The sequence below is a fragment of the Melospiza melodia genome, chromosome 6 (genome assembly GCF_035770615.1).
Source record: "Melospiza melodia melodia isolate bMelMel2 chromosome 6, bMelMel2.pri, whole genome shotgun sequence".
Taxonomy (NCBI): domain Eukaryota; kingdom Metazoa; phylum Chordata; class Aves; order Passeriformes; family Passerellidae; genus Melospiza; species Melospiza melodia.
In genome coordinates this window covers 64,022,698-64,050,417 of record NC_086199.1, presented here as the reverse complement: position 1 = coordinate 64,050,417, position 27,720 = coordinate 64,022,698, and the positions used below count along the sequence as shown (strand labels likewise).

The window sequence follows — 27,720 nt, the reverse complement described above, 5'->3', positions numbered from 1 at the left end:
ACCCCTTCTCTCTGCTGGGGGAGGCACTTAATCTCTCTGTGCTCCTGTTATAACCTGCTCTCTTTTTTCTTTATTGGGGTGCTTTGAGCAGGCAGAGGATATTTCGGGCAGTAAGATTATAGAACACTGTGTGATTGAGAGGCTAGAGATGTACCTTGTGGTAGCACACAAATTGCCTGCTCTCTCTTCCAAATACTGCTGCATAAGTTTCTAACAGTGGGATTTTAAGCCCTATGATTTGTTTGTGAGTTTGGTGCAGTGAAGATGACAATCTGCCATGGGGTATGCACCTGACACTGCAGGGAGGTAGAAAATCTACTGGCTTTTAGCTGAGCACCTTTTCAATGTACAGATTTATAGGGAACAAAGCCGCACTGAGGCTGCAGCCAAATTTTGAGCGACTGTGTGGTAGCTACAATGCAGCACGTGTTCTTTGGTTAGTCTTTGCCCTCAGCACAAACCACTGTGTAAAAACCCAGCTTTTTGCAGAGAGTGAAAAAATGGTTATCACTGCTACATTATTTGGAGAGTGCTTTGAATAGGCTTTGTGGAGGCTGTGAGGATTTCTATCTTCCCAGGACTTTCAGTGCTTGTTGACTTGGTTCTAGTACTGGCATGGCTACAGGGCAGGGAGGTTTTTTTGAGCTCTCTCTGAAAACACTGAGAACCCAGTGGCTTTGCTTCTGAGCACTGGGCTCAAAATGAATGGGATGAATAGGAAGATAATGAATAGGAAGGGATTAGGCAGAAAGCTGATTCGGCACAAAATGTTTTGTTTAGAAATGTGGTTTAACGCTACTGGTAAATTCTTCAGTGCGGACAAAGCCCTGCTTAAAAATAAATTAAAAAAAAAATAAAAAAGGAAAAGAAAACCACAAACAATGCCCATGAGCAGAGTTGGGAAAACAGAATTTAAAATACCAATAGTGGGTGCAGTGAAGAGTTTGCCTTGTCTGTTGGCCGACCCTGACCTATCTGAACTATTGCTCCTTGTTGTGTCAAACCCTCAGTGCTATGAGCTCTCTGCAAACACAGCCAGGCACTGATTTCTGCAGCTTTTAGTGGGAGAAAAGAGAAGGTTATTGTTCCTCTCCTCAGCTCAATGACGGGTGAAGTGGTTCCTGTGTATAAATAGCGTGAAGTGCTTTGGGATCCTTCAGGATAAAGGAGCCTTGTGGGATACAAGAGGAGGTTGTTTGACGCAGAAAGAGTTTCCCTTGGTCACACAGTGGGTGCTGGTCTCTGCCTGCCTTCCAGCTCCTGATGGGGACTAGGTCCTTGGAGGGGCTGCTTGTTTCCCTGCTTTCCCACTTGTGGGAGCAGGAGACATGGGCTTTGTGCTCTCAGGTTGTGGCTGACTGAATGTTTTGTCAGGGAAGGGCTTTTTGTTTGCTTTGTAGTGAAACAGTGCTAGGGTACAGACACACTGTCCCAGGCACGCTCGCTCGCTCTTATCTTTCTCTCTTATGCTTTCTTTTCTCAATGGTTGTAAAATTGGTTTTATGCCAAGGTTCTTGTTATCCTCAGGGATCCTGCAGCCAGGCATTGCCTCACCCAGTTTGGCTAACCCCCTCATAAAACACTTAATTTGCAGGTATGTGGGTGGTGCTGAACACGTAAATCCTTGCTGAGTTTGAAATTTATGCTTGTTGTTATTTATGCTTCAGTAAGCCCCTCCCCTGGAGGAGTAAACAGTCTTGAAAAGATGAGTGAAAGGTCTGAATGCTCTTTTCTGGAGAGACAGCCTTGTCTCAAAGAGCAGGTGACTGCTCAGGTGTATTAGGCATGCAGCTCCTGTCTGGATACTAGGCTCTTATCAAAATGAGCAGGAGTTTGGAGGCTGCATCTCTCTTGAGGGGTATATTCAAAACACAGCACCTTGAGGCAGAGCAGAAGAAAGGAGGGATTTGGCAAGCATTCTGAGGGGTGACAGCAGGGCTGTTGTGTGCCCATGGAGATGTTGCTTTGACACAGACTGTTGATACGAGATCCTCCCAGACTCCAGAATGGGAATGAATTTACCCTCTCTCAGTTCTTTGGAAAAGTGCTCTCCCAGTCAAGAGGTAGGGTCAAGCAAGGTCTGCCAGAGATGTCAAGGAGGAGGGATTTCGACCCAAATCTGTTCTGTGTGCCTGTCCCCCCTCTCCCCCCTGAATTTAAATGACAATTTAAATGACAGCTTTTCCTCCTTGGTTGATGCCTGACTTGTGTTTTGCATTCTCCCCAGTCCAAGGCACAACTACTTTGACTTTGCAGCACGTTCCAAAATGCTGAGATGGAAAGCAAAGTTTTGAGTTTTGTGTCCTGGGTCAGCTTTCCCTTCTGAAAAGCCAGGAGTGTGGGAGCTGCATGAAGCAGATGAATAAAGGGCAGGCACTAGGGCTGGTCTTGGAGAGTTTGGGCCCAGCCTCAGAAGGATTAAGAACTATTGCTTGCCTTAGGTGACTGTGCCTTTTCTCCTCTCCCTAGCTCCTCATGAAGTTCCTTTATCTGACCTTTAATTAACAAACCCAAGAACTTTGTTTGGCCTGCTTTCCAGTGGTGCCAGAAATGGAATTTCTACTTGTTTCTCTGAAGAGTTTTTTGTGGTCTAGAGGCTGTATAGTAATATGAATCAGCAAATTTCTGGCTCTTATTGGCATCATTTATCATCGGGAATGGAAGCAGGGGTAGTCCAGGCTGGTTATAAAAGAAGGTGTGTTGTCCATACTGGGCTCGTTTGGGACCCTCTAGCTTGGAAAAACAGGGGAAAGAGAGGATGCCAGAGGCCATTTCCAGTGCAGACTTCAGCAGCCTAGCTGCCTCCACAGAAGTGACAAGCCATGGGATGACACACCAAGGTCAGAGGGATGGAGTGCTAGCAAGGGCCCTCAGCCTGTTGCTCTGCCACGTGCTGGGTACACTGGAGGATATTTCTAATGAGGTGATGTGGCTGACAGCCCAGGTGAGGAGTCTCTGCCCTGGTACACTCAGTGTGGGCAACAAATGGGAGGACCTGGAAGCCACTGTGCTGCTAGATGGCCACAACCTACCTGCCATGAGTGAATCTTGACGGGATGAATCCCCTGACTGGAGTGTGGCTATCAGTGGCTACATGGCTTCATATCAAGGGAGAGCTGAGGAAGGAGAGAGGGTGGGGTTGCCCATGACCAGGTTGAAAACTTGATCACTTCAAGGCACTAACACCAAGGAGGGCTTTGCAGTGCACAGAAGGATCTTCCCGAGCTTTCTCATGGAGTTGCTTTCAGGTCTTTTCTACCAGAATGAGATGTCATTTTGTGTACACAGCCTTGACAGAATTGATAGCAGCATTTACAGGATGCAGCAGTAAATACAAACCTGTTCTGACAGCTTTCTACCAGCAGAAGATGTTCCTGCTCCCCCCTGCTGCAGTTAAGCTCTTCCCTGTTATCCAGTGCACACTTTGCACTTTAATCAAATGCATTCATGAGAGTTATTCTGAAATCATGGGCTCTCTACTTAAAGGACTTGATGGCAAAGCATATAATCATATATTGATTTCAGAATAGTCTTTGGCATAGTTCATGATTCCCTGCATCTCTCTTTTTTTTTCCTTCAGCTTTCTGCATTCCTAAATCCAGCAGCAGACTAGAGCCAGCAAGAAGAGAGGGGGTGGAAAAAAGCCTTTGAAGAGGACTGAACATTTGCAGTGGTGCTGTCACCTGCTTTGGTGGTGAAAGGTCAGTGTCAAGAGTGCTGATCCATGTTGCCTGTCAGTTTGGGGTGGATAATGGCACACGGTGTGAATTTGACCTCTTTACCTGCAAGCTTTAGAATTCCTCTCCTGGGAAGGCTTTACTTAAATTACTTTTAGCTGCTTTCTGGCAGCTGGAGGCCCTTTCTGAGGATGTTCAGAGGGGTAGGTAAAGTGTCAGTGTAATGTTTTCATCTTACAGAGAGGGAACTCAAGAGGGGTCATGCTTCCAAAGGCTGGAGTTTAGCCTTGACGAAGAATGTCAGTGAGTTTGCTGAAGATTAAAGTTCTTGGCCCACACCTGCACTGCACATACCAAGGGAAGGATGTCTGCTTTGTTTGCTGATGGCTGCCAGGGTTATCTGGCTCAGCTCACGTCTCTCCAGTGGAACATTTCCCTCCAGGCCAGCAGTGTGCCCAGTGGTTGCACTTTAGTTACAGCATAGGTGCAGTGGGATTTCCTGCAGCAAGGCTTTCTTATGTGCTTTGGCAAAGGTGTTAGAAGTTTCCTAAGTTGTGGTGTATGAGTTATCTGTAGAATAGTTGTCACTGATGTGTTGGATACCAATTTGCTTGCTATCACTCAAAAATCAATACTTTTAAATAATGATGCTTTTAATGGCCTGAGAGCTATTCATTTTCTTTGGCATTGTTTCTTCCCCATCTGTCCGATGCTGCTTTAGGGCAGGTTGTGCAGAAAAAGCCTGGAGGCCTGGCTTTCTTTGCTGTTTAATTGAGTGCTGTTACTGTGCAAGTTGAGGCAAATGTACCAAGCAGTGTCTGGATGACTAAATAAATGTCTATCCAGCAGGAGTGTGTGTGTGTGCATGTCATATGCTTTCTGAGCTGGGCTTTGTGTGCATGCTTATGTGTGCCTCTGGGTCTGCAAAGAAAAATACAGTGGTGTGGTGTGGAACACACAGAGCAAGTCCTGCCATTGAAATTTTAGGTTTCACAGTTGTCTGTGCAGTGCTTGTGTTCCCAGATGCTCAGCACCCAGAACTGGAGCTATACTGCTCAACTTCTGGTGAGCTCTTGTGGTCTGGTTTGTCCTAAGGGTTCAGTCATGGTAGGATGAGAGCCCAAGAAAATCAGATCATACAATGGTTTCACGTTTGATGTGATCCCAGCCTTGCCTGGCAGTCATGCACTGTATATTCTTACCCTCCTGGGAGGCTGTGGCTTGCAATCACACAGGGCAGGATGAGCTCACTCTTTATCTCTTTTATCTTTTTGAGATGTTTGCATAGGTTCCTCCTTGCTTCACTGTTATTCCACTGTTATCCACTGTTACTCATATACTTCATTGTTAGCATCTCTCCATCTCTGATGTATTTGAACCAGCAAGTCTCATAAATAATTGCCAAAATCACTTTACCAGGCATTCCTCTTATAATAAGTATGTATTTTACTAATCATAAAAGAGGTTGCTCCAGTTCACTGGCTGAAGTAGTCTTTGCTGGCAGAAGCACTTTTGTGTCCATGAAATCGTGTTGCTGTCAGGCTTTTGCCAATTTGCCAGTCACCTGGAGCCTGACATGCCTCTCAGCTGGCATTCCTCCATCAGCTCTGTGCAGAGCCTCGTAAAATCACTGGGTTTAGAGAAAGATCAGGGTCTTGCACATGGGAGGAAGGGAGAGGCAAGGGTCAGACTGAGGGACTTGCACAAAGCCTCTGTCAGATTGGGAAGCTGGATTCAAGCTGTTCAACTCTGTTTCTTAAATTAATCTTCAGACTGTTACCCTTCTTTTCATCTACAGGTTCTGTCACTTGTTTTTTCCTCTCGGCTTAATGCATTTTGTTTTCTCTAGAGAATTATTTCTCTCTGTCGTTTCTGTTGCAGTGTGTGTGTGTGGGCATTGTAGGAACCTCTTGCTGATTCTTATTTTATTCCATAAAAATACTTCTTTCCATTGTGGGACTTAATTTCACAGCCTGCATTCCTTGATTGCTTGCTGAAATTTAAATTGCTTATGAAGCTACTGTCTGTTGGACTGGACCAAGTAAACTTCATTATGGAAATACTTTTAGTCTTCTAACCACTTTTTCAGTTAGCAAAGTACTTCCCATTATGAAGCTCATGTTTAATTAATATGTTTTTATGTAATTGTAAATATACCCTTGTGGCAGAGCTTTCCATTTCCTGTTCATCAGAGAGCTCATGTGTAATTATTGATAGTGATTCAGAACAGGTTTTTTCCACAGTGTTTAAAATAGAACAGAATTATGTGTATTAATTACTGCTGCTCCTCCTTGTCCGGTTTCAAGAGTGATTCATATCAGTTCTGAGGGTTTGTTATAAGGATGACTGAAGGCAAGAGACCCTGGCTATGTCAGTGAATTCGGGATGAGGCCTCATATTCATCCTGGTGCTGTGACACTGATCAACACCTCTGTGCTTTTTGGGACCACGAGGCTCAGAGCCTGCAGTGACCCTAAGCCTGGAAGCAGATTGTGGTTCCCCCATCCTGCTGTCAGGGCTCCTTGGGAAAAGCCTTTCACTGTAGTCTCCTGCCCTCTCTTGTTTTTCCTGAAGACCAGGATAGCTCCTGAAGCCTGACCCTGTCTCTGCAGGTGATGGGAGGCAGCAGATCACCCTGTGTGAGGCAGGGAGCACTAACACCACTTCCAAAAAGAGGGTCTGCAGAGCTGCCTTTCCCTGAATGGTTGGCTGGGTGAGTCACTGAGCGTGCAGAGGCAGCCAGAGCCATCAGCTCTGCTCCTGGCTAGGAGGGATAGATCAGACAGGAGACAGCCCTGATTGCTTTCTGATTCATGGTCTGCCATCCCTGGTGATTCACCCTGCTTTATAAACCTGCAGCTGTTCCCTGCCAGCTTTCTGGAAACAGGCATATCCTCTCCTGCCAGCAGGAAGCCAGGCTGCCTGGAAGGCCTGTACCCAGTGCTGGGTGCAGCAGGACCTGCAGTCTGGAGGGGGGTTTCAGACTGTCTGTCATGGTGCAAGTGCAGGCTCAGCTGTGTGTCTGCCCAGTCCTCACCCTGGACTAGATGGAGCTGTGACTGGGGTTTCTGAGCTCTTGGATCAGAAGGAGGGACAAGTTAGAATCCCTTGCTAGGGCCCAGCACCTGCTCTATGGCAGTATGTTAGGGACAGACAGATGGAAGGAAGGAAGGAAGCAATGAAGGAAGGCTGGTTCCTAAAATCTTCGGGAGCAAGAGGGAAACTGAGCCAAGGAGCCTAAGGACAGAAAGCCTGGTTATCATCCCCTGGTCAGTCTCTGCAAGGCTGCAGTGCACGTTCCTCTACATGCAGCCTGATATTGGAAGGGGTGGCCAGGAGTCCTGTTACTGGAAGGCATCTCTCAGATCTGGGCTGAGGTACCTGTTCTAAGTTGTGCAGGCGTGTGTGGCTGCCTTGCTGCTCCCATTCTTGTTCTGTGGCTTAATGAAGCCTCTGGCAACTATAAATCTGTCACCTTCCATGAATGCTGTGTTCTTGGGGCGTTCTCCATTCTTTTCATGGAGAATTTGCAAGCCTGGTCAGTGCATGCAGTACCATCAGCATCCATTCCTTCCCAAAGCCCGGGGCATTTTTGTGCTGCAACATGGTAATTAATCTGAGCATTGCTGGAGGTTATGATCTCTTCTGGAGATAACTCTGAAGAGTTGTTCTCCTTGATCTGTGCCACCATCTCAGAGCTGCTCCCTTTGCCAGTAAAGCAGCATTCTGCTGCCAACTGCTGTTGCCAGATGTTATTCCAGAGAAAAATGTTTTCTTGTGAAATGGTGACGGGGATGGGCCTGGGTGGGACTGTTGGCATGTTCACACTCTTGCTTTCCTTGTTAGCTTCGTTTGTTAGTTTCTAAAGCAGGGGCCTGGCTGGGGCTTTTGAGTGGGCTGGCATGAAGCACAAGGAAATTGTTTCCTGCAAATAAAATACAGTTATGCTGCAGAATGGGCAACTGCTGTTCCCAGTCTCGGCTCATCTGGCTCTAAAGCCAGATATTAGAAGTGTGGTGGCAAAGATAATGCTGATAGTGAGGTGATGTGCAGTCTGGCTGGGTGTACCTGTTTCTCACTTTCTTTGCTGTCAGGTGTTTTGCCAAGGCAGATGAGTCTGTACTGCAAGGCTGGGTGTAGCTGCAGTGGGTCCCTGGAGGGAGTTTGCATCACTTGTATGAAGAAGTTTTGTATATTAACTAAGCATGAACTCCATGTCTCTGGAAAAATGTAGAGGCTGTTTGCCTTCCTTCTTCCAGGGAAATTGGTGGTTTAAGAAAACATTGCACTCTGATGTTGGTGCACAGTGTTTGCATCATTCCTTACTGGCTGGTGTGGGAGGAAAGGGAGGATTTTTTAATTGAATGCAAGTGGTGAGGATTTGGTTGCACTTCTGCATCCTGCCTCACATGGGTGGTGCTGGCAGCAATACTCTGTGCAGTGCTTTTGTCCTGTCTGCCTGGTCAGGCAGTGATGAGGATATTTTTTTGAGAGGTTCAGACTTTGAGGTCTGAACAACAGGCAGAAAAGTAACGTGGAGCTGTGCTTGCTGCAGACCCACTGCTGGGAAACCTGCTCCAGGGTGCAGCAGGTCTGTAACACTGCACTGGGGCTGACTCACAACAAAATCCCATTCCTTACATATCTGCAGGGCCATTTTATGCTGTCAGATCATCTGAAGCCAAGGGTTGTGTTTCTTCCTCTTAGTAGCTGGGAGAGTCTCTTAGTGCCCTTGGGCACAGCCAGCCAGTGAGAAGGGCCATGGAAAGTAAGCAGTGAAGAAGAGAATTAATTACTCCCACAGACTGCTGGGGTTCAAAAAGGATGGGACATCTGAACATATAACAAATGTGTTCCCAGTTACAGTTGTAAAGATCAAAAATAGCCCAAACTTAGAGAAGGATCTATTTAAGGCAGTTGTAACTAATGCCAGTGAGAGTATAATATTATTTGGAGACAGATTATTCCATAAATATCAGAGACCAGGGTTTCTGTTCCACCTTCAGAACAGCAGCTACAGGCTGCAGTCAGGAGCCAGACTGGGATTTTCTGGAGAGCAGGCCTGGGATTGTGCAGGATCTTGTGTGTAGGTCACCCAGATGGGTAGGAGAGCTCTTTATCTGAGCAAGCACTGTCCTGTGCCCCTGAAGGCAGCTGAATGGCTTGTTCACCAGCTTACTTCACAAGATTGCAAGTGTTAGGTCTTGCAGGAGGAGGGTAGTAATGCTGGCCCTCTGGGAGAAGTGGTGTGATGACTGACTCAAGCTTTTCTGGTTTTGGTTTGTTTTTTAGGAACTTGGTGAACCAGAAAGATGCGTGAGTATACAGAAAAGAAGGAAACATGTGGGACCATCTGTCTGAAGTACCTTCTCTTCATCTTCAACTTCTTTTTCTGGGTAAGGAAACTCAGTCTGTGTCAGAGGCAATGAGGTGGCACTGCAGTTTTGGTGTCAGGGGTGCAGAAATCTTGGGTGTAATGAAGTCTTCGGGAAGAAGTGCTGACGTCAGTGGGACACAGCCTTTGTCCTGTTGGGTGAAATGTCACCCCTGGGGCTTGGCTGCTCAGGCTGCAGAAGTTATGGTTTGACACTGTAGTACGTGGCTGTTTCTAGGTCATGTTACCAAATATAGAAAATTAAAGGAAGACTGAAAATAAGCCTTGATTTTTCACCTGGTTTACTTTTTCCAGAGCCTGAAGGCTCCACTGTCTTGCCATTCCTCCTCTCAAAATGGCAGAGGGAGTGCTGGCAGATGACACACACCTTCTTGCAGCTGATCCACTTTAGAGCTTCTTAGAGACATACTTCCCACCACGAAAGTTACTGATGCCAAAGGATTGTGTTTTACTTTGGTGCATGGGACAGAGCAATAGAGTGTCCAGATCACACCTTTGAGAAAAACTGTCTGAGTTTACCAGAAGCTGCCTAAAACCTTCTGGAAGCTGAAGGCTTACAAGGAAAGAGGGAACCACTAAGTTGGGTTCTCTGTGTTCACTTGTCACAAGGGTTAAGTTTAGCCAGCCAGGCTGGTCATACAGCTTTGATATGTTTTATTTGCCCAAAACCCAGTGTGGCTACATTTGAGAGGACTCTGGTGTGAGCATGAGCTGCTGTACACAGGTAGATGGTTTAGATGGCTTCCATCTCAGGCTGCCTGGGGTGCTGAACTGGGTGTCTGGAAGCTCAGGACCTGCTCCAGTTCCAGTGGGTCCATCCTTTAATGTAGATCATCTTTGGCTGGCTGAGGGAGCTGTGGCACTCCTGCTGTCCCTGTGCAGCTGCTCTGGGAGGTGAGGAAGGTCATGCCTCAGACACCCTTCATTGCTTGCTTCTCTCTGTCCCCAGCTGGCTGGCGGGGCTGTGATGGCAGTGGGCGCCTGGACCCTGGCTGAGAAGAGTGACTACATCAGCCTGCTCTCCTCCAGCACATACTCTGCAACTGCTTATATCCTGGTGGTGGCTGGGGTGGTGGTCATGGTCACTGGCATCCTTGGGTGCTGTGCCACCTTCAAAGAGCGGCGCAATTTGCTACGAGTGGTGAGTTTTGCTTGATTGTTTTATTTGGGGGAAGCATCTTGGTTGTGTTGTGCACCAGCCTTATTTGTTTGTCCTAGAGCAAATATCACTAAGGTCTCCAGCTCCTGACAGCAGTGCTGTCCATGTCCCAGGGGACAGGAGCATTTTATTTCATCCACACAAAGAGTGTGCTGCATGGTTCAAGAGTAAAAAGCGTAGTTGAAATACCTGTGCTTAGTGTGAGAACATCCATTTGAAACTATTCAAAGCAAAATCTTGTGGCTTTTGTCTCTTCCTTCTTCCTTGCTCATTCTGTATTCTGTTTTGGGAAATGGGAAGAGGGAGGAAAATATGAGAGACCTGTAACAAAATGACATTGGGTTCAATTTTTAATGGCATTAGGTTCAAGCCAGATTAATACACTTTTTCACTTGGTTGTCAAAGATCAGGACATTTCCAATATTTTCTTCAGTTGCAAAAAAAATTACTTTAGTCTTGCTTCCACAAAGAAGAGCCATACTATTTTGATAATCTGCTGCTTCTTTTACAGCTTTCTCTGTGTTACTTCCTGAGCTCACCTACCTACACTGAAGTTTTTTACCATCCCTGAGGTTTCTATTTTGCTTGCTCCCTCTCAAATCTCCCCTTCAGTCTGGAGTGTGGCAGCAGTCTGTTCTAGTGTCTGGGCTGCAGTGGTGAGTGCAGTGACTGAAATAACAATCAGTGGCTCTTGGTGTTCACAGGTACAGAAAAAAATACTTCAGTCACCAGTTCCTCCATTTGCAAATCCTCATTCACCTGACTGACCCCATTTCTCCTCTTTAGTTTGGATAGAGGAGCAGAAATAAGAGTTGTGAGCAAGCCTGATGCTTCACTGCTATGCAGACCTGATAATCCCTGTGAGAGGCAGAGTAGGGCCAGGGAGGGAGAATAAAATATAGAGGAGACAGAGTGAGTGCATTGCTGATGCTTGTTCAGTGGGTTCCTGGTCTGTAGCAGTTGGTTTTGGCCTTGCTTCACTGACTGTCCATGCCAGAGAGATCTCCCTTTGTCTTTTTTCCTCAGCCAGAAGCTACATATGAAAATCCAGTGGAGTTTTCTTTGTTATTCTGCCATAGAAAATGAATAATTTTCTCTTGGGAATAAAAGGTCACTCTGTCTCCTTACACCACGCGTCCTTTCGGAGTGGCTGGTTGTGACAGACCTATTGTCTCTTCTTGCTCGTGCTCTGCTTTGGTTGCCCTGAGTAATCTGAGACAGGGCTGTGCTTGCCAGGGCTGGGTGAGCCTGCCTGGGGGCCTCTGCCAGCTCTGAGCTCAGACAGTAATCCTGACAGCTTCACAGTCACCCCAGGGGCTGTGCCAGCCAGTCCCACTTTCCCTCTGTACAAGAGACCCGTGTAAATGTGGGAGGGAGCGCTGTAAGCAGCAGAGCTGTGCTCTCCCCACTGCTGCCTTGGTGCTTTTAAGAATTGATTACTGACAGCTTTGGATGCTGTTTGTAAAGTACATATCTGTTTTTTAGTTTGTTTTTCTCTTGAAAAGTTGGGAAGCTGTGAATTTTTTTTTCTGCCTTGTATGTAACTTGAGCTTTATGAGCCCACTTCAAGGCTTTTCATAGTATTTCATTGCTCATCACTGACAGCTGTGCTACTTTTTTGTAATTTCTTACTGGCCTTTCTGAACCACGTGCTGTGCTGAAGCTTGGGCAGCAGAGGAGGAGTTTCTCTGGCTCCATGAGCAGGCAAGGCAGTGGATCTGCAGCCTGGCTGGCTGTGATGCTGCAGTCCAGCTCTTTACAAGGACACAGACCACTGTTAGATCATACTAAAGTCAAAATGCAGCAGGAGTCCCAGGGAAAGACCTGTCAGATTGGAGACCTTGCTTGTAAAGAGAGAAGGTGACTCTCTTCAGGCCTGGCCCCTCACACTGCCTTTTCTGGTCAGCTACCTTGGACAGGGAGAAGGCAACTCACATGGATTAGGATTTCTATTCCTGCTGCATTTCAGCCTGGAACCCTCCCACTGAAGTGAGGTTGCTGATTTAGGATTGTTGTTGCAATCTGTCTCTTTTTCAGATAGTAGAATGATGTCTCCAGATAATTACTTGGGTTGCAGGTGGGTTGAGCCACTTTTTGTATTATTCAGAGAAAACACACTTAACACTTGGTACCTCATGCAAAACTGGATGGAATTTGGGCTCTTTAGATCTTGAGGAGACACCCAATAGCCCTGACTCAGTCTTGGAACCAAAGCCAGGGTAAATTTTGCTTAGAGCCCACCCAGGTCCAGGCATGTGTTTGCTAGAGTGGTTCTGGTGATCACACATTTCTGACTTGGGAAACAAGTAGGGCATGTCCCTACAGTTCATGCCAGAGCTGGCCTACTCCTCCCATAGCAGACCTCTCAGAAGGCCTTGCAGCTACAGCTGAAGAGCAGGGAGAGCTGCCCTGTGCTCTGTGTGTGTCCAGAGTGAGAGCTGCTGCTCCCCTATATCAGCATGATGCTTAGAAGTGGCCCTGAGGGAAGGGTGAGAGTAAGATAATGGTGGAGTGTATCAGCAGAGACAGGTTGGGTTCATGGGTGGTGGATGCACTAAGCTCCCTCACAAGGTTTTACTTGTGACTCACATTTGTTAAGGTCTGCTGGATATGTGTTTGTTTCTATCCACTGTAAGCCAGCACAGTGAGCAGAGAGCTTGTGGTGACATAACTTTAGCTCTACCTGAATGCATCTGACATTACACAGAGCAAGGAAAAAAATAAGCTTTCCAGTCCATTGCTTGTTCTCAGCATCCTGCCCCTCCTTGGCAGAGGAATTATGTCAGGTCAGTTAAGGCATAACAAGGTCCCAACAAAAGAGAGCCAGCCGTTGTGTCAAGGCCTGCCAACCCTTTCTTGCCCCTTTTCCACCTCCTGGGAGTGCTGGGAGCAGCCTTTAGCTATCCTGCACTGCAGTGTGTGACTCACTGCCCTGGGATGAATGGGTACCTTGTACAGGCTTAGGGATGGCTTCGGGGGAGAGCCTGGGGCAGGGGAGTGAAAGGCCGAGATTGTGTGCTCAGATTAAAGCCTGGACTGCAGATAAAACCCAGCTGTCCTTCCTTTGCAGCTGCTGAAGCTCAGCAGGGGTGGAGGAGGAAGCCTGAGTGTTTGTGTCATTTTACTCCTGCAGCAGGGGCTGGGAAATACCTAGCGAAAAGAGTGCACAGTGGGGGTGTAACCCTTGTGCAGCAGAAGGCATCCTTGCTGTGTCCAGATCTTCACTGTTCTTTTTTGTGGAGGTTTGATGTCCAGTTACATTTGTAGAGAGCCATTTGCTTTGTCTCTTGCTAACTGACCTTTCTTAAGGCTGAGGGTAAAACAGAAAACAGGAGATATTTTGTTTGTTCTGTCCCGGGGAAGCCAGTTCTTACAGGAACCTAGCTTGAGGTCCTTGTTATGGCTGGAACTGGGGTCTCTTCAGCTTTATCTACAGGAGGATTAATAGCAGTCACAGAACAGCCTGGGTCTGTAAAGAAACTGTTCATTGCTGACCATGAGCAAGGCAGGGGCTGTTTGTCAGGAGAGGGGTTCTCCTTGAAAAGCTGTCTTGGACCCCAAGTAGGAAATGGACACACCACCCTGGTTCTTCAGGCCTGCCTAGTTCTTTTAATTTACTGCCCATATTCCTCATGGGTTTGGCTTTCTGACTTGTTTGTGACTAGAACAGGGTTCCCAAACAGTTTTCTGTACTGCCCATTTGATTCTCCTTGTGGTAAGCAGGGCTTTTACCCTTTTCACTTCATTGCCACTAAGCCCTTTTAGGAAATAGTCATGTTCTCCTATTAGTATTCTAAGAGTTCTTCTCACTTTGCTTTTTGAGAGGCAGAGCTTTTCCATCTAGAGCCCAGTTCAGGAGCACATACAGCCTCAGTGCTGAGTGTGAATCAGTGCTGAAGTCCATCCACTTCTACAGTGCCCCTCAGCCTGTGGCTGAGCCCTGCATAAGTCACAGGGAGCACAAATGATGCTTTATGCTTAGCTGCTGTGCTGTATATTTGGTGAAATGGACCCTCTGGCTTTATTGAGTCATCTTTATAACATATGTTGTTCCTTAGTAACTTGGTGAAATGCCCTAAACAATGTCAAAACAAGTAAAAGTTAAAATTTTTTTTGTATTGATGTCAGAGTCAGATACTTTCTATGATAGTGAGTGTAGTCATTAGATTATCTATCTAGGTTTCTTTTGTACATTGATCTTATCTTAGTTGCCTGCACTTTTCCATTCTCTATATCCCTCTGGCTCTGTGAGTTAAACTCACACTTGCTGCTGCTTGTCTTCAGTTATTCTGTGGTTTGGTGGTTTTTTATTAATCTGTGGGATTGTTCCTTTCCTATCCTATTGAAGTCTTAATGCCAGCCCCTGCTTTTGAACACTGCTGCGGAAAAGCATCAGTGAGGACAGAGTCAGGCATTTTCTTACCAGGTAAAGAAAAGCTGCCTCCTGGCATCTCCTTATGTTCTATTCTAATGTCTTTTCCCCATTATTTTACAGTACTTCATATTGTTGCTATGCATCTTTCTCCTGGAGATCATTGCAGGAATCCTGGCCTATATCTACTACCAGCAGGTGAGTGGACATCAGTCCTTGGAGACTCAAACAAGGGAGAGAGAACAGCTTGTTATCATCCCATTTCTCTAGCCAAAATTTGTCCTGGAAGCTTGGGACATAGGTCTGTTTGGGGCTCACCTCCTCACTCCACTTCATGTATGAAAGACCTTGGATTACTTACTGGTTCTGGCAAAGTGGTGGTCATTACTCCAAGGGGCTGCTCAGCCCTGCTGCTCAGCTCCTTGCTGTGTGCACTTTGTGCCCTGTTTTTCTGCAGAGCCTTGTAGAAGACAGTTTTTGAGGCTGTGTAGATCTAGGAACTCTCCTTACAGCCTTCAAGGCATAGTGCAAACAACTGAAATCACGTTAGTGCCACTTTATCATGCTCAGGACACAGGAACAGTTCCTGCTGCATCCAGCAAAGGTAACAAATGGACCAGCTGGGAGGTCCTTTCAGGTCAATAACTTTTAGAGAGCTTTACTTGAGCAGCACAGCTGAGGGGCAGGAGACACAGGACAGGCTCCCAACAGCTGCAGGTCTGGCTTGGCACTTCTTGCTGTTGCTGAGAGCAGAGCTTAATTCATCACTTCACTTTCAAAGGGAGTTTAACCACCAAGGCACAAACTGCCTGCAAAAGTTGCTCTCATGTCTGGAAATTGATTTGAAGTGGCAAATTAGGATTGTTATCAAATGGCTGTCTGAAAAGCAGCTGAACATCCCATCTTGTTGACTTCACTGCCAGGACTCCTTGCCATTCCATTTTCTCTTGGACCTTCTACGCTTTGCCTTGGATGGGTGCTGGTGGTTTGCAAGGAGCCAAAGAACTGTACTGGCTCCTGCCAGGAGGGATCTGGGGTATGGATGTGCATATTTAACAGGGAAAGATCAATCCTGGCAGGCATGGCAGGAAGCCAGGACCTGTCCATCCATCTGTGCAAAGGCATGAGGTTCATATGTGACAATGGATGGAGAGGAGCTGATCCCCGGGTTGAAACAAGGGACAGCATATTCAGAACTGTACCCTTGAGTGCTTTAGATCACTTGAGTGCATCTCTGATCAACAGCTGCACATCCCTTTGCCCTCTGGCTGATAAATCCTGCTTCTCTCTTGGTTGCAGGCTGCTTGCTCTGTTTGCCACTGTTTTTATTTCAGCCCTTGCTTTGGTGTCCAAGGCTTGCATGTGTGTGTCTAAACTGGTTCTTTATCTCTGTTCCATGCTGCAGTTCTTCCCCGTGAGCCCACAGGTAACTGCTTTTCTCCCAAGTAATAATTCTGCCAATGGATTCTTCTCTTTATTTGCCTCTGCCTTCCAGTTGCTGAACCTTTTCCTTTCTTTCTATTATGCTAAGTCCTTTGCATTTCCATAGAGCTTCCCAGCCCAAGATCTCAAAGCATTTTTCAAATATTAATGAATGATGCCTCATATCATCTCTGTGAGGTAGGTGTTGTCCCCATCTGACACCTGGGATTGGAGAAAGCAGTGTTTCAAAGGGAGAATAAACTCCAGACTGTATTATGCACAGTTTACTATAACCAGATGTTTGACCTCTCATTTACTACTTACTATGTAGAGTAAAAGGTATATAAAGAGGTTGCTCAGCTATTTATTCCATTGACCCCATCTAAAATGCATGTTGGCATTGTGTATATTGGTTTATATAGGAAACTTGGAATTTCAGAGGTGTTGGACTAAAGCAGTGTTGCTGCATGAACCAGTATGAAAAAAAAAAAGAAAAAAAGAAAGAGATGCAACCAGGATAACAAAAAAAAAAAAAAGGATGTGGCTCTCTGGCACTTCTTGGCTGTCACCAAAGGGTGAGAAGAATTCAGCTAGATTAAAAGAGTCTCCATGGGAATAAGTGTTTGAATCCAATCACTTGAACATGCCAGTGGTTTATGATTATGCTTTCAGAAATTCTGCTCTTGCAAAATCAGACTTTGTCTCTCTATTATCAGGAAGGCCTTGCAGTGATTTTTGCAATCACACACTTAATTCCCTCCTGTGGCATCCTTTTTCAAGATGATACAAGAGCTGTTTGGTCTATGTGGCTTTAGTCCATCATGCCAAGGACTCTTGATTTCTTCCTGCTCCTGGACAGAGTGATTTGTATTTTTTACAAAAATAGAGTTTTTAGTATTTTTTTACAGGCTTTAGAGGGAGAAGACTGCACATGGTCTCACAGGCATATTCATGTTTAAGCAGGCACACTTTTGTATTCCCTTTCACTGCAGGCATGTCTTGGCAATCTTGCACATTCAAGGTGAGAAGCCAGGTGGGATTGTGTAACACAGGTTGCAGTTTGATCCCAAAGCACCTCTCTTGCAGTTATTAAAACAGAGGTCTGATCTGTATTCATTTGGAAATAAGCCTGTCCAGTCCAGCCTTGGAGGATGATCTTGAAGGAAGCTGTAGCTTCCACTAGGTTCTCCATCCTCCTCTTGGGGCAAAAGCAATAGAATGTATGCAGGGCTTTGGGTCATTCTGAGGAGTGAGTTTGGCTTGTGATTTGATCCCATTTGTCTCTCCATTCAGCTGAGCTTGGAGCTGAAACAAAATCTGAAGAACACCATGACCCAGAAGTACCGGAGGGAGGGAGAGGAGAGTGTGACCAGTGCAGTGGACAAGCTGCAGCAGGAGGTGGGTGGCTCTGGAGGCTAAGAGCAACTTCAGGGCTTAAAACCAAGCACACAAAAGGCAACTCTTGATGTCCAACCTGCAGTTATTTCTTCTGTAAGCTGAGTGTATGTTCTGATTCAAGACAAAATTGGGTGAAGTACAAGGCCTGAGCCGTACAACTGGCAGAATTGCATGGTGTGATCACTGAATTGCATGACCAGTAGCACTGGGGGAATGATATCTGAACTGCTCCCAGTGAACTGGAGCTGCCAAGTCACTCTGACAGCTGCTTCTACATTCCCAGTTCAAAGCTTTGGAGAAATTGCTGACATTTTTCATTAAGCTTTTCGGTACCCTAGAGAGCAAGATGTAATGAAAGGAGAACTCTTCTGCCACTGTTGCTTGCTGTGCCTGGCTCAGGGGTGGTTCAGGTTAGGGCTGCCACAGTTCTGACAGGTTTTCCCACAGAAAAGACCCTTGTGCATAGGCATTTTCAAAGCACAGGGACTGCTCTTTGCATAGTGCCATAGCAGGTGCATTTGTGATGGTAACTGGTAATTAAACTTATCCTGTTGCCATCATTAACACGCAGTTATGAGCTGAGGCAGCTGCAGGTGCACTCTGGTTACAGTTCGTCCCAGCAGTAAACAAAAGTCACAGCTGCTGAAGGATGGATGAACTTGATATTTAAAGGGCCATTTGGGGAACTCCTAACACAAAAGTCACTAATAATTATAAAAAAACCCCAAACCCATGAAATAGCTAAAGGAGGGTGAGGCCCAGGGCTTGATGTGGGAGGCTGGAGGAGAAAAAGGTTGCAGTGCTTGCAGGCTCAGCCTTTGCTCTGTGTGTGTGCAGTTCAAGTGCTGTGGGAGCAACAACTACACAGACTGGGCCGACAGCCTGTGGATCAAATCTCCAGAGGCCAGTGGGAGGAAGGTCCCAGACAGCTGCTGTAAGACCATCACTGACCTGTGTGGCAGAAGAGACCATCCTTCCAACATCTACAAGGAGGTGAGAGCAGAAGGGCTTCAGAGCCACCTGCCACAAAGTGTGTGAGGGAGGTGGGCAGGGAGTGATGGTGTTGGGTTATTACTGCAAACTGTCAGTAGGCTTCAAGGTCAGTAACATTGCTTGGAATGTAGAATTCACTTCTTTAGCTATGTGTTCAGCTCTGTAGACTGCTCTTTAATATGTTGAAATAGAGGAAAATTATTTTTGTACATCAATTATGGGGGGAAGCAGGAAAGGTTGTTGGTTCTGATAAGTGATTTGGATGCAAGTCCTACATTTGGCACAACTTCCTGTGGTTGGAATTACTCCATGAGGTGCAAATGGAGATACTTCTAGTCCTTGATTGACAGTTGCAAGGCAGAGTCAGACAGAGCCTGGCTTTCCAGGTTCATACCAAAACTCAATAACCAAACTGTAATAAATAGCAGTGGGAAGAATTTACTCTTAAAAGGCTTGAGTTATGTTAGGGTTGTTGGTTCTGGATGCACTTAGCAGCATTTCCTTGGCCTTTTGGCCTCACAGGAATAAACATCCCCTCCAGGCAGGAGCTAGGCAGTGAGTGAGTGAATCTTTCTCCACATACCTGAGAGAAGAATGACACTGTGTGTGATGTGGTCAGTTTTTCTACATTTCCCCTGCACTGCCAGCAGCCACCTTGGGTTTGTTCAGAGGTTCCTGAGCCAGCTGGTCCTGAGCAATACCAGGCATGATGCAGTTCACAGTTCACATAATCTGCTTAGCTTTTCCAGAGATATTGGGGGAAGAGATGGCTCACAGATACCACTTTTTGAAGTGCTGCTTTCGAGAGTTGCAAACATTGGATTAAAATGGAGAAGTGGTTAAAATGAAGCTGATTTTCCATGTTCCCCCTTTCACCCTGCAGAGTGGTTGCATTACCAAGCTGGAAAACTTCATTCAAGAGCATCTGAAAATTATTGGGGCAGTGGGCATCAGCATTGCTTGTGTGCAGGTAAAAAGGGCTGAGGGGAGTTTTGGGGTGCTGGGCAGAAGTTGAAGGATCTCCTGAGCTGAGAGATGGAAATAAAGATGTTTTATTGCTCTTCCCTGCCTGGCAAGAAGTTGCCAGGTACTTCGGGGACCCGAGGATTCACCAGTCCAAAGCAAAAGCCTTTGTGCCGGTCTGGTGGATTCCCTGCAGGCGCCTCATCCAGCAGGGCCAGGAAGGAGTTGTTCTCCGGGGCTGTGGGAGGCCATGGCTCGGCAGCTCGAGGAAGCCCTCCTGTGGCTGTGTCCTATAACTGCCTGCCCTGCAGCAGGGACCATCCCACCCGGGATCCTAAGGATTATCTCGAGTTATCCAGAACTTTTCCTTCAGCTGTGTCATGTTGAAGAACAGCCCTGTGGGTCTGATTTGCAAGAGGGTGATGAATGAAGGTGTAGAATGTGAATGTCTTGCACTTGCATTTTAAGAGGGGATGGCAGAGGATATTCTTTTTTCATGATGCAGATGTGTCTGGGAGTTCCTCATCTTCCCCTTTGTTCTGGCAAGCAGCCAAATTACACCCCAGGAAGCTACTGGTGGTTAATTACAAGGATTAGCACAGATTGTTTTTTTCCTGCTGCTTATTGCAAGCTGGAGTGTGTTATCCCCAGGCAGGAGCTGGCTGACACTGGTGTGGGTCTGAACTGTTAATTTGCAAGTTGCTGACTTCACTGCATCCATTCTGTGGTTTTCATGTATTTCTTTCTTCCCTTTACACTGTAGATCTTTGGGATGATTTTCACCTGCTGCTTGTACAAGAGTTTAAAGTCAGAACCATATTAATAGCTGTGAGAGCTCTGTTGCTCCCCCTCTGCCACTTCCCTTAGCACCTGCCAAACCTGACCACTCTTCACCACCACCACCACCACCAAAGTGTCTGTAACTTGAGGACTGGGCTCTGCAATTGAATGCCTTTAGAACCATGCACTGCCTTACCTGCCCCTCTGGGGAAAGTCACCCTCCTTGCTGTGTACAAGGCAGCTGGGAGTTCAGCAGCTCCTCTTCAGTGTCAAGAAACAAAAAAGCTGTGGATCTTCTGCTAGAAGCTTTAGCACAGCAGTCCCTTGATATAACTACAAAGCAAGATTTATCCTAGGCCGTTTCCCTTGAGGCTTCTCCCGAGCCAACATGAAGCTATCAGGATGCTGTACAAGAATCATGGTTTGCTCTCCTGAGAAGTGGCCCACAGGCACTGACTGTGAGGACAGATGATGGTTCTGCACTGAGCTGGAGCCAGAGCTGAGCTTCTCATACATGGAAGATTTCTCTCTCTCCCTCCCTCCTCCCAAGTGTGCACCAATGTCCTAACACAGCTGTTCTCCACCAGAGAGGATGCCTGCCTGCTTACTGGGGGCAGGAGCTACGTGCCCAGATGACTGGGAGCACAACGTGGGGCAGCTGAAATCTGGCTGTGACACTCACGTCGCCAAGATGTTGTGGGGTGCCTTAGGATTTCTCAGCAATTCTTCCTTCTCTTCCTTGAAGCCTTCTCCAACACAGTGCCATTAGGAGCCACAAGATGCCTTTTGCTTCCCAGCAGTTCTGGAGCAAAGATGATGGACTGCCTTTTTTTGGGTCTAGTCTGTCTTACTGACTGGTTTCCAGCATGAGTGAGGACTCTTATTTCCACCTCCCTATCCCCTGATGAGGTTTGGTGAAGAACTGGTCTTTTTGTGAGGCTGCCATATCTTGCTACCCCTTGGCCTGCTCAGTTAGTGGAAGTACCTTTTTCATCTGTTACATGTTGAGATGTTCCCTTAGTTTGATTTTTCTGACTAAAACCTCCAGGTTTACCTCCCTTGGCAGGAAATGGATATACACCAATGCTTTTCAGCTTCCAAATAGCTTGTTAATTAGCTGAGGGGTTTCTGGCTTTGTCTGGAAGCTCACTTTACTGGTTATTGCCAAGAAAGTCAGGACAGTCAGTTCCAACCAGTTGCCCCAGTGTACTTGGTAAATTGGTAGTAGTGGCTTAGCTGTTTGCTGCTGAGGAATAGGTTTTAATTAAATATTGTCTCTGCACTGGGGTCCTGGATACACACAGGACACAGACATTGCCATGGACTTGGTGCCAGCAGGATTATAGCCTGAATTCACAGGATCCTGTGCTCCTCCTGTCATGTTCCCTCCTTCCTGGTATGCCTGTTACACTCATGAAGCAGCAGAAAGGGGAGTTTGGTGTTTCTGAGCACTGAAGACAAGCTCAGACCTTCATAAGTAAATTTCTTCCCTCTTCTGGCCTTTCAGCAGTGCTGGCTGAGCCCCTGGCAGCAGACAGTCAACATAAGCAGAATCATCCAGACCAGTAAAAGGGTCTTGCAGCATCGTGGAGGTTTTGGTTCACAGAGCAGAAATCGTGGACTGGCACTAAAGGGTGACTTAAAATTCAGGGCAGGTCAATCTGAAACTCCTCCATTATCAGTCCTATGAAATAATCCTCAACTAATGCAGAAAGAGAGTGGAGGAACTCAGGTGTATTCTTGGTTCCACAACAGTAAGAAAGAGAGGAAAGAAATCTAAATTATTCTGTAATGATCTAAAGGAGAAATCTCTAAATTATTTCTTGTTTTATAGTAAAGTTCCTTAACAAGTATTGACTACTAACTAAGAGGAAAATACTGAGCATGTTGCTTGAAGCAATATTTCTGATTTCTTAAATATATCTTCATAGCTGCCTTTGCCCATTCCCTTCAAACACATTGTACAGGGTTGGGAGAGGCCAGGAAGAATGAGACATTAACAGTAAGTTGGCTTGTATCCACTGAGTTGTTTTATACTTTTTCTCTGTGTAACAATATTCATTGCTTTTGGTTTTTTTTAACCCAGTTTAAGTTGCTGGCCAATAGAAAAATAAAGCTTAAGACTCTGTACTGATTGTGTGTGGCACAACTGAAGGGCTGCCATGAGCCAGGTGAGTTCTCTGGCTTGCTCAGATCCTGCTGCTGAGGAGCCAGCTCCTTGAGAAGATGAATGGAGGGGCCAGGCAGGGCAAGAAGCTGAGGGGAGCCTGCTTCACATCCCTGCCCCTGCCAGCCTGGTTGTGATGTGGTGCGGGGGGCTGCAGGCTGCTCCCCCCTGAGAGCTCAGCATGCAGAACCTCAGGGATTGCTCAGGGTCACAGGGGTCATTGGACCCCTGGTAGGGGTTGCTTGAGGGCATTTGAGGCTCTGATAATTGATGAAGGGGTCAAATGAGAACACAGGGCTTAATTATTATGAGCTGGGGCCTGATGAGGAGGCGCAGTTTGGTGTAATGGATCAAAACCTGCCCATGCAGTCCAGGGGAGCCCAGGGCCTCAGGGTCACCCAGTGGCCTGCAGTGTCACCCATCATTTGCCCTCTGTCCTGTCAGGGTAATGACAGGGGTGGTTATTAGCTTTATTAATATTTATTATTAACTAGTAGTATTAGTTTATTTCATTAGTGTTTGTTATCATCTCCTGTAAGCATTAGCATTTATAGTATTGCTATTAGCTATAATTACAAAAATTCTACTGTTGGGATCTATTAAATTCTATTTACAATATTAAGTAGTATAATCACCTATTGCAAGCTAAAACTATGATTATTTATTAGAATGAATAGCAGATTTATTGCTATTGATAGTTGATAGTGTATTATTAGCTGCCACAGGGGTATAAACGTGTCCTGTTGGAATCTCCATGATTTTGACCTGACCAGGGCCAGGTCAAGAAGCGGGAGCAGACCGGTGCCGTGTGCCACGGTGACCCTTGGGGACGCTGGGCCGGCGCTGCCCGGTGTCCCGCCGAGTGCCGGCGCTGCCCTGTGCCCGCCGAGTGCCGGCGGTTCGGCCCCCGCAGTGCGGGCCGCGGCCGCACGGTGGCGCTGGGCACACGGCGGTGTCCCGGCCCCATGAGGGAGCGCAGGGAGCGGCGCCTCCCGCCCCGGCGGCGGGCCCGGCCCCGGGCTGCGGCACCGCGCTGCCCTCACGGGACAGGCCGACAGCCCCGCCTGGCCTGCGCCCGGCTCTGAGCGGAGATTTCTGCCAAAAACACCCGCAAGCGTGTTTGCCTTGCAGGGGGGGGCACACAGCCGGCCGGCTCGGGAGGGAGCCGGTGCCCCGCTGCGGGACTGCTGAGCATTCCTGGGATGCATTGGGTAAGACAGGAATGTGGCTGTGTACATTTATGAGACCTCTTCCCAAGCCCCGCTTCCAGGAGAAGTGAGTTGAAGGTGGAGCACAAACCGAGAAGGAAGGGCTGTCCTGGTCCCCTCTGTGTCCTTAGGAGTGCAGTGTGGCCACAGCCACCCTTTCCCATCCCCAGAGGGAAATTTCTGCAATACTGTCCTGGGTGGTGTCTGGGACGTCTGGAGCTGTGTTTCTAAGCATGAAGCTATTGCTTGAAAGCAATTTCTCTTTCTCTTTGAAAGGGCTTCTGCAGTGTTTGGGATCAAGGTGCAGCTGCCATCCTGCAGCATCCCCACAGCTTCAGGTCTCCTGGGTGCTTCCCCCTCTCTGGAGACAGGAGCACAGGCTTGTTTCCCTTTGGACCTGGAGATTTCAGCTGTGCTAATTGTCCTTTGCAGCAGTTAGCTCAGCTCCTGGGCTGGCCAGGTGGTCAGCACAATTTGCTCAGGAGCAAAGGGGAAAACAGCTGTAGTGGTAAGCAGTTTCTGCAAGGGTCCAGCTTTGGGCACTCACTCTGTTCCTGCTGTTTCAAACAAGATGAGTATTTTATGCTCCTCTGCAAGGTTGCTTTCAACCCTCAACCAGTTCACAGACATGCCCTTTCTTCTCCTGCCATTTAACTGGGGGAATTTTCCCCCTAGGGAGGCCTTGGTGCCCCTTTCTTTTGCCATTTATGAAGCCTCCCTTCAGTGGTGATTGTAATGTCTTGTTTTCCTGATGGGCTGGGACTGAGCACGGCTGCAGCAGTGACTCAGAGGCTCAGACACTGATACTCTCCTCCCTGGTGAGACAGGACAAATACAGCCTGCTTGGGAAATGGCAGAGGGGAATGGTCTCTCCTTTCCCAGCTGGCCACGGAGGCAAAAGGGAGCAGATTCATGTGGTGCCTTCAAAGATGACCAATTCCTTGTAGGGAGGGAGTGTAATGCTCTCAAATGAGCTGTAATCACACGAGCAGCAAGGATGCTGATGCCCCCCCAAATGCATTCAGTGAGTCATTCCAAGTGCACCACTCTGGGGTTCTGAAGTCCTCTTAATGCTCTGCCAAGGAGGCTGCTCCTCCTGCGTGCCAGCATTAACAGAAATGAAACTGCATGGGCTGAGGCCATCAGGATCAGCAGCTTTCCCTCTTCTGATTACAGCTCCTCTCTGCAAAAATGAGCTGCTGAGAGTAAGGCATTTCCAGGCTTCATGTTTCTGTGTAGTGAACTGTGTGGCTGACAAGAGCAGAGCAGTTTTACCCACCCAGAGTTTATGGACAGCCCCGTGCCCTGGCAGGGCCTGATCCTGCCACCGGCTGCTCTCTCCCAGCACTGGGACAGCAGCAGCCAACCCTGCCCCCCTGCAGTCCCAGATGTGACTTTGATGGCTGTCACATGTGTCCCTGGCAGCCATGGGGGGACCGTGAGGGTCACACTGAGCCCCTTGCACCCCTGGGGTCAGAGGCAGCCAAAGCAGGCATTGACACTGGAGTGCAGAGGGGTGCGGGGTGATGATTTACAGCTCTGGCCTTATGTGTGTGTATGTACACCTCTAGATCTCCTGCCATGCTGGAGGATTTCCACTGCCCACAGAAAAACCCTTACAGGTGAGGTTTGTATTTCTTACTTTGCTCAGAAAGGCTGGAGCCCCTTTATCCCAGAAGTCTGACACCAGAAAAATGTGCTTGATCCTTCCAGACTCATCGTTCCCCTTTCCCTCCTCCCGAGTTCCTTCCTGTTTAACAACCTTTTTGCCCTCTCAAGCAGTCTTTACTGGCTAGTTGCTTTCCCATGCTGTTTTACATGCTTTGATTCTTTGCTGCCCATTTTGGGATGCAAAATTAAGCAATGATGACCTGAAATGTGAGGCACCAGGCTCAGGTTTTGGACTTCAGCTGCTGTCTTCACTCCTGGAAGATGTCAGCTCAGTTCCCTCCAGACTGAAATAACAGCTAATCTCACTACAAAATGACATCTGCAGGCATGTTCCTCCACACCCAGCTCTTGTGGTTCTTCTCTTGCATGTTATTCCTCTGTTATATACTGAGCACCATCAGGACCTATTTTATATTCACCTAAATTAAATCTTGTCCCATTTAAATGTTCCCAACTGTCTAAGATATCCCAGGCTAATTCACATTTTGTCTTTGTGTTTTCCATCTGTCTTCCATCATTGTTCCACAAACATGATCAACATTATAATTTATTTCCTTTTCCTCCTTCCTCCCTCTCCCACCGCCCTTTCCCAGGTTTTTAATAGTAGCCAGTTAAAGGCTGATGTGCTCTTTCCTCTGCTGAATGCCTCGTGCTCTGTGGAGGGGCTCATGAATGATTCAGTTGTTTAGGCTCTAGCTGGCAGTCCTGGCAGGATTATTCAAAAGAAACATTTGAGGTTTGTCTACAGTTCCAGATTGAAAAATCCTGAACCCCAAAACAGGGAGCAGAGCCCTACATCATGAAACAGTGAAGAAGGTTGCATATGTATTAAATACATTTTTCACATATATTTTCCAGTTCACTTACCACAGGTAATGTGACAGGATCAGGCTATTAAAATCATAGTTACAACAAATGTGGGCTCTTGGCCCCCTTTACACCAAAAAACCAACTCTGCCTTCAGGGAGTGAACTGAATTTAAACAGACGTGGGCGAGGAGAGGCAGCATTTCACAAGCAGAGCCGTGCGTTGGTGGGGATGTGGCTACGGCTCTGACTGGAATACTGGAGTTGCGTCCCCTGTCTGCCTGGATGCTTGAGGACACCTCTTGTACCGGGGTTTTGGCAGAGCTCATGACCCCTTTGGTGAGATGAACAGCTCAGATTGTGCTGGTGCTGGGTGGGAATGGCAGAGCAGACAGCAGTGCAGTAAATGTTCATCCTGCACCTCCTGCGTGAGAGCTGAGCTGCTTCTCACCTTTGAGCCCCCCACCATGGCCTGCTCAGCACGATGGACAAATGAATTCCTAGCAGTTTTTTCCTTTTCATTGTCATCTTAGATTGAAAACTTCCTTTTAGTGCCTGTTCAAGCTGTGCCAAGCTCCACAGAGTCCCAGCTGCAACTGCACCTCTTCAGTTCTGCCTGTAATGTAAGTAACAACAAAAATACATCTCCTAAGGACCCCACAAAACTGCTAAGCTCTGATGGCACTCCTAAAACCATTCTGGTTTAGAATCACTAATTTTTTTCTGGTTTCACATAGCCTGGAGCTCAGAGTAAACTCGATTCAGTTCTTGCAGGCAGAGGTTTCTGGAATGTGGATGCAAATAGCTTCTGCTCTCCATGCACTGCTGCTCTTTTTTCACTGCTTTAGGATTCAGAGTCTTTCTCAGAGACAGGGTCCAAGGATGCTGCTCATCTCCCTGGGGAGGACCAGGTGCTGCCAGCCTGTGGGTTAACTGGCAGCAGGAACTAAGCTGGAGCAGAGAGGGAGTTTGGGGAGAGGGAGCCAGTTCCTGTTTCACCTGCTTTGAGCCACTTCAGGGGAACAAGTTCACCATTCTGGTCCAGTTTTTAATACCACTTTTCCCCAGGAACAGGTCTTGGAGGAGGCAGCAAGCCACAGCCCCCTCAGGTGCTCCCACCTGCCCCACACACAGACCCTGCAGGTAGGGGCAGCCTGGCTGACATCACCCTCTGGGCAGGGGTCAGGAGCAACGGGCTGTAATTAAAGCAATTATGGTTTTAATAAAGCATAATTGATCTAATGGCTTTTTTTGCCAGTCTACATCCTGGATAACCTAAAAATCAACCTCTGAGCTTTTTTTGGAGCTTGTAGGAGGCAAACGTTCATCCCTTGTTTCCTCCTAATTAATTCTGTCTCCGGTCCCACTAGAGGTGGCAGGAGATGCCCTGGTTTCTCTTAATGAAGTTGGTTGGTGCCTGAGGGTTATTTAAAGGCTTGAAGCTACTTCCCAGCATCTCTTTGCAGGGCTGGGTCTTCTCTTCTGCTCCTCTAGTCTGGGAGAGGGGGTCTGGCACCAACCATGGAGTGGCAGGTGGGGAACCACCATCCTTCCCCCTGGGCCAGCCTGCAGGATGAGCTCTGTGCTGAGAGAGGCCAGGAAGCCTGGTGGGCTCAATCTGGGGCTCCTGTTTGCAGCACTGACAGAGCTGAGGCTGGGGAATCACCTGCCAGTGAGGTCAGCCCCAGACCTGGTGCTCCCAGCTCTTG

The 27,720-nt window shown here is 47.4% G+C and overlaps 1 protein-coding gene and 1 long non-coding RNA gene across 3 annotated transcripts in view; both read left to right on the top strand.

Moving 5' to 3' along the window:
- The window catches only part of CD151 (CD151 molecule (Raph blood group)), a 32,106-nt gene extending 9,817 nt beyond the window's left edge, over positions 1-22,289 (top strand). For both annotated transcript variants that reach the window (XM_063158703.1, XM_063158704.1), the window contains exons 2-9: positions 3,581-3,701; positions 8,970-9,073; positions 10,022-10,213; positions 14,727-14,801; positions 17,319-17,423; positions 18,261-18,416; positions 19,300-19,386; positions 20,143-22,289. In XM_063158703.1, coding sequence (XP_063014773.1) covers positions 8,990-9,073; positions 10,022-10,213; positions 14,727-14,801; positions 17,319-17,423; positions 18,261-18,416; positions 19,300-19,386; positions 20,143-20,202 — 759 coding nt within the window. In that variant the 5' untranslated portion in view covers positions 3,581-3,701; positions 8,970-8,989 and the 3' untranslated portion in view covers positions 20,203-22,289. The remainder of the gene's footprint in view (positions 1-3,580; positions 3,702-8,969; positions 9,074-10,021; positions 10,214-14,726; positions 14,802-17,318; positions 17,424-18,260; positions 18,417-19,299; positions 19,387-20,142) is intronic.
- A 1,092-nt stretch (positions 22,290-23,381) lies between these two features.
- Positions 23,382-27,253, top strand: LOC134419470 (uncharacterized). The gene is made up of 2 exons (XR_010028052.1): positions 23,382-26,634; positions 27,080-27,253. It is a non-coding gene; the product is annotated as an uncharacterized LOC134419470 (long non-coding RNA).
- The last annotated feature ends 467 nt before the right edge of the window (positions 27,254-27,720 follow it).